The 12047-nt window shown below is 37.7% G+C and overlaps 1 protein-coding gene across 1 annotated transcript; it reads left to right on the forward strand.

Moving 5' to 3' along the window:
* The first annotated feature begins 773 nt into the window (after positions 1-773).
* LOC102719756 (putative disease resistance RPP13-like protein 2) lies at positions 774-8453 on the forward strand. Its single transcript, XM_006651375.3, has 3 exons — positions 774-1061; positions 4802-5017; positions 6067-8453. The coding sequence occupies exons 1-3, from the start codon at positions 796-798 to the stop codon at positions 8318-8320; spliced, it is 2736 nt and encodes a 911-aa protein (XP_006651438.1). The 5' UTR covers positions 774-795; the 3' UTR covers positions 8321-8453.
* Positions 8454-12047: the final 3594 nt, after the last annotated feature.

Here is a 12047-nt window from a genome sequence, read left to right on the forward strand (position 1 = left end):
AGTATAAATATAAAAAAACAACAAGTCGTGGTTAAAGTTTTTTTGATAATAAACTAAGTCACAAGCAAAATAAATGATATTTTCATAACTTTTTAAATAAGACGAATGATCAAACGTTGCAAGTAAAAAAAATCAAACATCTTATATTATGAAACGGAGGAAGTATTTTTTATCATTTGTTTTGTTTATATTTTTTTATCATTCATCTATATTATACTCCGTCCTACTCTCTGACGTGTACTGGTAATTGGGAGAGCAACTCTCCGAAACCTTGTCCTTAGACATCTTGTATCAGGAGAAGACGATAATAAGATTTTTAGGTAGAGTGTTGCACGCCTGCTCACTGATATTTCACAATGCCTCGTCTTCCTCCCTGCTCAAGGGGTGCGTGCCGATTCATAGGAAGAAAACAAACAAAAGAATCCAAGACAACCCTTTCTAAACGATTACTAATTGACTTGCTCGCGATGCAATCGACCACTTATTTGCCTCCTCCCAAGATTCCAAACTTCTTTTTTCTTTTGACAGATCTAAAGGTTTGAAACCAAGCATATATGGCACTTCGCATAATTAAGCAAGGAACAAGCAGGGTAGCAGAGGAGGGAATCAAATCCTTCCCCTAGCGGCGACTCAAACAACAGCGCAAGTCACATATCTTTCGCCGCCTATATATATATCCATGCGTAATGAAGTCAAATGTAAAACAAATCAACTTAATTAATTGTGTTTACGTAGACCTAGCAAATTACAAGAGCATAATTAAGCTCTTAGAGGTGAAGAGAGAGAGAGAGAGAGATGGCGGAGGCGATCATCGGGCCGCTGGTGTGGAGGCTGCAGGAGCTGGCGGTGGGGCAGGCACGGGCGCTGGTGGCGGTGAACGGCGACATCGTGAGGCTCCGGGACAGGCTCATGTGGCTGCAGGCCTTCCTCCGGGAGGCCGACGCCAAGCGCCGCGCCGTCTCCGACGAGGTCACCAGGGTCTGGCTGCTGCAGACGCGGGACGCCGTCTTCGACGCCGAGGACGCCCTCGATCATTTCTATCTCCGGGTCGATATGTCCAGGTATACACACCCATACACTTTTTTTCCTTTTTGAATGAAATAATTCAACCGAGAGGAGAGTTTCCCCATCTAAAGTATACACGTACGTATACTGTAGTTGCAGTGACCTCGATAGCATACTCGAGGTCCTAAGTTTAAATCTTATATATGCATCCTCTTAGTATAAACTATTATACACTCTTCTCCATTCCAAAGCCTCTCAAGGCCTATCTCACCTCCTACCCTCTTGTCAAGGCCCAAAAAACACCCTTATCTCCCACCCTCTTCTCAAGGCCTCAAAACCATCCTCATCTTGTTTAAAGGCTGGTCAAAAGGTTTATCCTATGGATCAACCCCTTTATGAGTTTCCCCTTATGTCTATCTAAGCTCATCTCTCGTCTCACAAGAATTGTGCAGTAACACGATGATAAAAATACAGTAACACGACGACTAATTTGTAGTAACAACGTCGAAACATACCCATAAGACATCTACTTTTTTAGAACATTTTTTTCAAACAATATTGTACAAAAGTTCTTAAAAAATAATATACGAGGTGAAAGACAAAGTTGTTTAAAGTTCAAAATCTTAAGAAATATCTATATGTGTAGTAATGATGCGTCTTCTATACAGTAATAACGTTATATTGCTATAAAATATATGTATTGTTACTGCACAATTGCAACAAAGTCATGATAGATGTACAGTAACATCGCGATATACGTGTAGTAACATGTGTGTTGCATAGTTACAGTAACGTTATGATAGAAATACAGTAATATCATGATAGAAGTATAGTAACATCATGACTTTATATTGTTGTTACAGTATAACTAATGCATGTGAGGTAACTAAAAATATTGTATTCCTAATCTTTAGAGAGTAATATCTCATGTGTTTTATATTATTTTTTAAAACCGTTTTCACCACATTGGTTAAAAAAATATGATTTAAAAAACTAGATCCGATATGACTATATTTTGACGTTGTTACTGCATTTTATAAGCCATGTTACTGTATTTTTGGCTTCTTGTTACTGCATTTTTCAGATAGACGGGAGTTGTCAAATGACGGATTTGACCGGTGGGAGAGTGCTTTGACCAGACTAAAAGAGAGGTTTTGGGTCTTTAGAAGGGAGTGAGAAAGGGTTTATATATATATATAAATATATATATATATATATATATATATATATATATATATATATATATATATATATATATATATGTTTTCTTTCTATGTATATCCTAATGACAGGTGTGGAAGCAATCCCTGCTTTAAATATACTACTCATAGGCTTGTGATATGAGCGTTAAGCGTTTGTCTTATTAATATAATAAATGTTAAGTGTCAATATAAAAAGGAAAGTCATATTGAAAGTATGTATACTACTATAAATATTGGTAGTATCTGCCACCACCCTCACCAACTCTTTGTTTTTTTATCTATAATCTATTTTTAAAAGAAAAATAATGGTGGATTTCATATACTAACCATTCTCACTAATTATAAGAACAAAAGAATCGTGAGATTAATAGACCCATATGTCAATAATAAATATATGTAACAATTAAAATATGACACGTAAAATATAATGTTAATAACATGTTTTGATATTTTTTAAATTAAATTCTGTTGCAATGTACGGACTAGTATTTAATAATAAAATAAGTCAGCACAAATTAGTTATGGGTTTCAGCGAGTGAGAAAAATGTTAAGGGCATTAGCTTTTAACATTTATTGTATTACGTACCTACTCCGATATTTTATCATAAATAGTTGTAGTTTTGTACGTCAACACAGTCTTAGAAAAAAAAATCAGCTTTTTACCTCTAATTTATATTGCAAAATATATACAATACTTATTTAATTAGTGGTTTTGAAGAGAAAATTAAAATGTATGATTTCCGTGTTTTAACGACACATACTTTAAAGAATAATTGCACATTTTTTTTGCCATTGTCGTTACATGTGTTGGCACGTAATTAAACATCATTCATCGATGTGTAACGCCGGCACTGAGGCCGCGTTCTCGTTGTCCCATGTAAGTTAACTTATCTGTTTTTCGTGTGCACGTTTCTCTAAATGGTCTATTTTTTGTAAAATTTTTTTATAAAAAAGTTGTTTTAAAATTATATTAATCTATTATATATTTTTTAATAATTTATAATTAATTAAGTATGTACCAATCTACCCCTCGGCCGAACGCGATGTGAGTCTTTTAGGGAGAGGCGAAAGGGTCTGTACCTAGTGGATACAAAGGCCTCAGTAGCACCTGAGGTCCTGGGTTTGACTCCTCGTTGCAGCGAATTTTTCAGGATTTTCTAACGGCTTTGTGTTTTCAGTGAGAGTCGATATGCCCGTCGACAACGAAGCGCCCGTGGTGACTTCGGGATTCTCTAGATTTACCGGCTAGTCTTCAGAGATGCTTATAGGGGGGTTTGTGTGAGTGTGTTCTTAGGGAAAAGTGTGCGTGCGTTATGAGCGTGTCTATGTTGTGCTGTATTCTAAAAAAAAAAGTCTTCTAGAGAGAGACGAGATGTGGAGGCTCATCAAGAGGTGGCTGGTAAGCATCTGCTAGGGTACTTGAGGATAGAGAGGAGGAGGAGGAAGGCAAGAACGACACGTTGGTAGCAGCGGAAAAAACGGTCGGGGCGGACCCAATCCGTCCGTCGGTTCACCGGGTTTCTTGCCATAAGTTAACTTATCTCCTCATTTTTCGTGCGCAAGTTTACCAAACTGTTAAACGGTGTATTTTTTGTAAAAACTTTTTATAGAAAAATTGTTTTAAAAAATCATATTAATCTATTTTATAATTTTTTAAAAACTAATAATTAATTAATCATGTACTAATCTATTACTACGTTTTTCGTGCCAGGATAAGTTAACTTACCCTCACACCAAACGAACGCAGCCTAGGTTATATGTCAAACTATTGATTTTATATTTATTAATATTATATTTGATTTATATTATTTTTAATGTAAACCATCACATATTAATGAAAATATGCCTAAATAAACTAGTATATCAAAGAAAAATAAAAATAGTGTGATAACATAATAAATTCATAATACCATCCGACAAAAATGGTTTTATTCCAAAAAAACTGGTTTTGTCCCAAAAAAACAGTTTTATTAAAAAAACTACTCGGTTCACTTTTTACCTTTTCGATTACAGGGATGGTTTTTAAGTAGAAATGTGAAGATGATTAGTTCTGGTTTTTTTTTGGTTCAACTGCCAATTTGATCTATTTTTTGCACTATGGTGGTTGTGGGGATTCTTTCAATATTGTCCTACAGTGGTAGTGGCTGACATGTCAAATCGAACCCATCTATTAGTGACTATCATTGCAGGGACAATACCCACGTGTTGAGAACTTGAGGCCAATATATAATTTCTTTTTTAAAGTTTTATTCTAACTTAGATTGGCACTCATCAACACCATCTCGCAGAAAACCATTCTAGTTTTAGTTCAGAATGTTATTTAAGTGGATTCTTTAGTCAGTCCAAGGTTGAATGGTTTATCTAGTAATGAAATTCAGGATTTATCTTTTCCAAACTTTTATGAAAAGTTTAGAGTTGTTAAATGGATTCTTTCCTTAAACGCTTTGGTAGTCAAGAGCTGATACACTCGTGCAATTTATCCTCATCTTCCATGAAAATAAAATAAAAATAAAAACATTGATCTTTCTGACAATTTATATATTTCTGTTTGCAAATATCTACTTGGTGTTTCAATGAGCAAATATATTTTGCAGGTTTCCAAGATGGGCTCAACCCTGCATGAGAAATATTGTAACATTTACAACACAAATACGAATGCGGCACATTCTCTCCGGAAAGATAGTAGCTATCAACACTAGACTTGAGGAAATTATTCAAAACAAAGATAGGTACAAGATGGATGATATGAATAAGGAGATAGAGGTGACATGGAAGGCTTCAACATCAATATCTGAAAGCCAATCTGAGCTGTAAGTACCTCCTCCTTTGGTTGTGTTTTACAGCCCTACCTTCTTGTTGATTCTCCATTCTCCAACATACTTTGTTTGTACTTAATTAGATTTACCCAGGTATAATAATTGTTTATACAAATTGTTTCAGGTATAATATTCCGACAACTCAGCAGTACACACTGTCAGCCATCGCATGAAATATTTATTGGCAAAAAAAACTATTAAAAATACAATCATATTTTAAAGCTTGACCACCCACATTCTGAAGGAGACATATTTGTGAAGAAAGAAAGTAACACAATATAAACCTGAAAGAGACATAGTAATGAATACGCTTCCAGAAGCCAGAGCCAACAAGTGAAACACTTTTTGCAAATTAGAGAAACAACCGTTTAACCGCCCTTGAAATATTATAACCAAAGGCCTGAGAAGCAAATCATGATCATCAAGTCGATGCATCACACCAACTAAGAAAAGGTAGGTTAATTTTAAAGTAAAATGGCTTCATAAAATCTTAACAAATTTACTCATTTTATGAAACCACCAATATTCTTGACTAATTTTGTACATACAAAATAAAGTAAAAATGGGTCATAAACTATTATTTAAAACTAAATGAAACCGTTCTTTGGAGGGATACAATTTTATTACACTTAAACCAAATTTATTTAGGTTATAAATACTCTTTTGTCCATATGTAAATTTTAACTCTTCACCTTACTAGATTTAAAATATTTTTACAAAAGAACATTGAAAATTACACGAGGTACCACTACTACGGAAAAAAAGTAACCAAAATTGGCTAAAAATGGTTTTCCCAAGCGACCAGTAGCCATGCATACGACTAAAGGCCTCATTAGACATCAGCAATCTCTTCTCCTCACTAATGCTCCCTAAATGGAGATGTGGGCTTATATAGATACACAACATTGTCTTTTACTCATATTTGGGGAAAAGGAAGCTTGAGGTCTAAGTTTACAGTTGATATGGATCCTCGATATGCTTCACTTTGATAGTATGTAAAATACATTCTTCGGTGTACTAACTGTATAATGATTGAACTACAGGGGTGATTCACAAAAAGGATATTTGACATTGTATGCAGAGCTCCAAAATAAACTCGAGAAATACCTTACCCCAACTGATCAAGAACGGAAGAAAAACAACAATCGTCCAATTGTGATTTCGGTGTCTGGAAAGAGTGGGGTTGGCAAGACAACTCTTGTGAGAAACGTATACAAAACAATGGTTAAGAAGAACTGTTTTGATGTTCATGCTATGGAGAGTTTTGCACCTCATTTAACAGCTCCCAACATTCTACATCAAATTGTTCAACAACTTACAGAAGACAACAAGAATTGCCCTAGAACCAAGGTCCAAGAAATGTTGGCTGATGCATTGAAAGGTAAAAACTACTTGCTGGTGATAGATGGTGAAGTTAGCAGAACTGAATGGAAGAACATGGTCACTATTCTCACTACTCTTACACCCGGTTCTACTGGTAATAGAATAGTGCATATCAGATTTGACAAACCAGAACAACAATCTATCTATTATCAAGAATGCATTCAGCTAGATCCTCTTGAAAATAATAATATCATGGCATTGTTCCATGAGAGACTACGAAGCCAGGACCAACAAGGTGATTCTCGATATCCAATCATATTGAAGCTGAAGAGACTACTCCAATTGGATGAACAATACAGAAAACTTGAAGAATACCGTGAAGACATCTGCAAAATCACAGAAGGGTTGCCTCTGGCTGTTGTTCTTCTATCAGGTCTTGTCCAAACTAAAGAGTTTCCCCATGAGTGGACAGAGGTATTCAAGTACCTTATTTCCAAGAAATCGAAGCGGCTTGACAATTTATTGTCCTTGTGCTTTGATGATCTTCCACACGAGCTAAAATGTTGCTATTTATATTTTGCTGCATTTCCTCCCAACGTAGTGTTGGAGGCACGCAATTTGGTGTGTATGTGGATGGCAGAAGGATTTCTAACACCTAGAGTTGGGAAAACATTGGAGAAGGTGGGCTACATCTTCTTGAATGAGTTGATTGCCAGGAATCTAGTCAATCCTGTTCTTGCAGATGACGATAATTCTAGTACTGGAGCTATGTTTGTCTCCATCCAAAACAAAATCCATGAGTTTTTGCAGTCTGAAGCACATGAGGCAAGTTTCTTGGAGGTCCATAGTGGTGATGACATCCCTACTTTGACAAGTGCTCGTCGTCTCTCTTTGCAGAATTACACAGACAAGTATGCTGCCCTAGCAAATCCATTGCCAAAGCTACGCTCCATCTTCTCTCAGTTTGAGCAAGAGCCAAAGGAACAAGATCTCGAAGTAAACCAAACAAAACAATGTTGTTGCACACCTCAACAGTGGGTAACCACCTATAAGAAACAGAAAGACATCAAATCTCACATAAAAGGATTGTTGAAGGGATCTGAGTTCCTTCGTGTCATTGACTTGCAAGGCATTGAGATTGGTGAGGAGTTGCCACATGCAATAGGAAGTGTCGTGCACTTACAGTACCTTGGAATTACATCATGTTCATTAACGGTGATCCCTCCATCTATTGGAAGCCTCAGTGGTCTGCAAACATTAGATGTCAGGGAAACTAATGTTCGGAAGCTCCCACTGGATTTCTGGATGATCAAGACACTAAGGCATGTTTTTGGTTTTACCCTCAAATTGCCAAAACAAATTGGCAGTAAGAAGCATATGCAGACACTTGACTCAATAGAGCTTGATGATCATGAGCAAGATTTGACAGGGACAGTTGGAAATATGGTCCATCTAGAGAATCTTTTTGTTTGGAATATTGCAATGGGCAATATGGCTGCTTTGTCTATTGCTTTGAAAATGCTGGAGAATCTTAGGACTTTGGCTTTGCATGGTCAGATTATTCCGTCAAGTGTGTTTAATACAATCTCTCTTCGCCGCCTCAAGTTCATGAAGTTACAAGGGAAGTTGAAGCCAAAATCAATGATAACTAGTATGGATGTGTGTCTTCCTAATCTCAGCATGCTTTTGTTGGAGAAAACAAAGGTGTCTCAGTTATTCATTACAAAGCTTGCTGAGCTCCCATCTCTTGAAACCCTGGCATTATATCCTGGGTCATACAAGGATGAGCATCTTTTATTCTCTCCAAGTGGATTTGTTAATCTCAAGAAGATCAAGCTTGATGTGCCAACAACACTAAAAACAATTGAGATACAACACGGTGCACTTCCCGTTCTCAAGGAACTTGACATTCTCTCTCAACATCATCAAGCTAAAATCATTGCGGAATCACGCATTACAAACATCATCGTCTAATGACTTTCTAAAGACAATGAAGAGTGATAGTTGATGATGAAGACATCTGATGAAAAGGTAATTATGTTAATTACTACTACAATGTGAGATTATTATATTTAAATTGCCCACAAACAATTTAATATTATTTCTGCCAGCGTGTGTTTATGTGTGTTTCATGGCACTATTGTATATCTAACTTGTATTGTTGTCTAAAGGTTGTGTGACCACATCTGTTCAACTAGAACCTTTGTAAAATGTGTGTTGTGTACTATGACAAAAAAAGAGTGTAGCGCGCACATGCCCGTGGATTTGTTTTTAAAAAAATGCTTTTCAACATGTTGTTAATGTTGTGATGTATACACAATTATGTAAATATGTAATAATGTGATACAACCATGGTGATGGATGATGGTTGTCCTGCTACAAGGTGATAAATGTCCTTCATAAATATTGTGTTATGGACTTTTGTCTTTATTAGAAAAATTGTTCGTGCATTGCAATGGAAAATAGTGAGGACGCCGAGGACTAGAGAGAGAGAGGTCAATAGATGGCCAAGTGAGACGATGACCTAGAAATAGAGAGAGGTGGTCATTCAATACAAAAGGTGACACCAAAATACCAAAACTTAGCTAAAGAGAATGAGAAGAGAGTAAAGGACTGCTATGGGAGGATATGGAGCAAAATGGAAACACAAGGATACATATTATTATGATCTATATTCAAAGTTAGTACTTGCACCATAATATCATAACGTCACCAAGATATATATCAAAGATCAACAATCATATCAAATGTTTGATATGAACCTAGATTTGAACTAGATTCTAAAAGTTTTGCCTTTTTATGGAGTTAAGTCCTACTCCTACACATATACGGGTGAGCTCTAAGAGCTCTATGTTAGATGATAAAAGTTAAAAAAAAGTTGAAAGTGAAAGACCTAAACACTAGTAAACCAATAGAAACATATCAAATGTGTTAAACCAATCAAACCAGTTGAACTGACTAGTTTAACCTGAACTATACACTATTGAGCAAGATGAAGAAATGGTCGGGTTCCACTACGTGCTTCAGTAGAACCAGAAAATGCATTAATGCTAATCAGTGGTGCTCTTGTTTCTCTTTGAACCGAGACAAGCAGATGAAAAGAGCAACACTCAGGTGCTGGTTCTAGCTATGCAACAACGCCAGTGATGTTTGTGATGGAAGAGAACCAGTGTGTAACAAAATTGGATTTTGAGGGCGATCATTGCAATCTTCACCAGATTGTACCCAACGACCTAAATCTAATCCACGGTCCATTCTTCAGCTATTCTCATAAATGTGCATCATGCGTGCATCTCGATGTCGGGGAGTAGGCAGACTACAATTGTTAAAAAGGGATTTGAAAAAAATTGTAGCACTGATGAAGTTGTTTAAAGTCAACGTACAGACAATAAGTCTCTATTTGATCTACCCACATAAACAAAAATATTAAAGTCAGACAACAAATATCTCATGCACCACAAAAATATATATATATTTTTTAATTTTTGTTTCTTGACGTGTAGATTGAGCTAAAACATACATATCTGTGTAGTGGTTTATAATGTTATATTTCAACTTGTCATTTCTCTAATACTTAAAAAATATGACTTGCTTCCGTCCTTAGTCATTCTGATTTTGGTCCTCCTGAGCGCAGCCTCAAATCATCCTAATCTGATCCCTTGTCAAGACCATACTGTCTACCAGACCTACCCATCTTCGCCTGCATTCTACGTGAGAGCAGCAGCGGCACGACTGCTTACGGCATGGCGGCGGCCGACAACGCAGCGGCGGTGGCGATGCGTTCAGCGTCCGTGCCGTGCGGCATGCGCCTGTGCATGTGCGGTGTGCAGCGGTGGTGATGTCTCTTGCTTGGCTGCCTGCCTACGCCTGACTGTGGACCACGTACTGGTTAGGGTTCTAGCTAATGGGCCGACCAATGCCTGACTATGGACTGGGCTTTCTAAAATTTTCATGTGAACTTGGGAGCTGGGACATGCGCCACATGGTCGGCTCGGCTTTCAGAAATTTTCGGAAATTTCTAGCCCAATATTGAATTCCGACAAAACAGTCAGAAAAATTGCATTACCGTTTTCGGATAACTTTACCGTTACCGTCTTCTTTTTCGAGAATTAACGTTACCAGCTAAAATGGTCGAAACAAAACGAAAACGGCAGCTGGGACGGTCAGGATTTTCCGTACTGTTTTCAACCCTACTCAAGGGCTTGGCAGGATGAGTGCATAGCACGAGAACCTAGTACTAAGTTAAGGTGAAGTACTGAAGTAAATATAAAAGTATAAATCAAAATCATATAGATAAGTTTAATTTTCTCTTAATGATCGCAAAAAGTACTCAAGTAGCACAAATTCTAATTTATGAAGATCTGCTCCATGTCGAGCAATTGTTTAAACGTAAGGAATCAACTACTCAGGGAAATTAAAATAAAAAATTGGATAAATGCATACTTGTAAACATCGAAGCACAATTAGATTTTCTTAAAAGTTTTTGTCTAGTTTCTTATAAGTTTTTAAGAGAGAACGATACCAAGGTGTGAACCCCTTTTTACTGGTCTAACCCGAGTGCTACGCTATGTTTAGTGCTAGTCTCTAGCACTCGGCGCTGTTGGGGTGCATAACACGGGATGCTAAATAATTAATATTAAATAAAGGAGCAATGGTAAAAGACATTAAAATATTTAACTAGCTTAAGAGTTATGTTACTAGGATTTTTTAAGTAATTATATTTTGCATCGGATATTATTCATCCTACATGTTTAAACTGAATGGTACAGATCAAGATCAAGATGTGCATAACAGTTATTTATAGCCATGAGCTTATCTCTTACCCACAAAGTTTGGACTGGTTGGTATGCTCCACGATGACAACTAACTGACTATTCTCACTACGTTAGGAATCGAATCAGATGAAGAAAAATGAAACTTCAATTTTTTTTGGGCCTTTTACCTGTGCATCCGGGGCATCGGAGTTGCCATTGATGACAATGATCTACGGGTCTACGAGAAGACAACATCAGAGAGTGGATTTGGGGGTGGATCTGACGAAGAGCTCACAGAGGAACGACGAGGATTGCAAAAAAAATATACAAAAGGGAGAGGATATCGAGAGTGCGGTCATCGATCCAATGACCAGAGACAAAGAGCTCATGGATTAGTGAAAAAGCTCACGGATGTGGCGACCAGAGAGGCGGAGACGAAAGACAAGGAGAGAGAGAAGTGCTGACTGTCATGCCGTTAGCAGGAGGCCGCTGTTCCCCGATGGTAGAACTGACCAGGCATCCATCGGCGGTGGTGACGAAGAGAGATGGAGGCGTCGAGGTGGAGTGGTGGAGGGCTAGAGACTAGAGGCAACATGGTGGATTGGATGAGAGAATGAGAGATGGAGGTAGCTAGGGTTAGGTTTAGGATATGAGAGAGTGGATCAGGCAGCATGGGAAGGTTGACTATGTATGCGATGAGCCGGGCCTGTCGATGGGCATGGCGTCGAGCAGCGACGGAATGCGGCGATTGGGCAAAGGAGGCACGGCTCAAGTTCATCGGTGACTGCATCCGCGCACCCATGCGCTTGCGGTCGGGCTTGCATACGTCAAGCCTGGCCAAAGAGGGCAGCTCGCTTCCAGCGTTTCTCGTGGGCCTGCCACAGTACTCTTTTTGCGCGGTTGAGCCTGGCTAGGAAATACATGTAGCCCACCAAACAACAATTAGT

The sequence above is a fragment of the Oryza brachyantha genome, chromosome 3 (genome assembly GCF_000231095.2).
Source record: "Oryza brachyantha chromosome 3, ObraRS2, whole genome shotgun sequence".
NCBI lineage: Eukaryota > Viridiplantae > Streptophyta > Magnoliopsida > Poales > Poaceae > Oryza > Oryza brachyantha.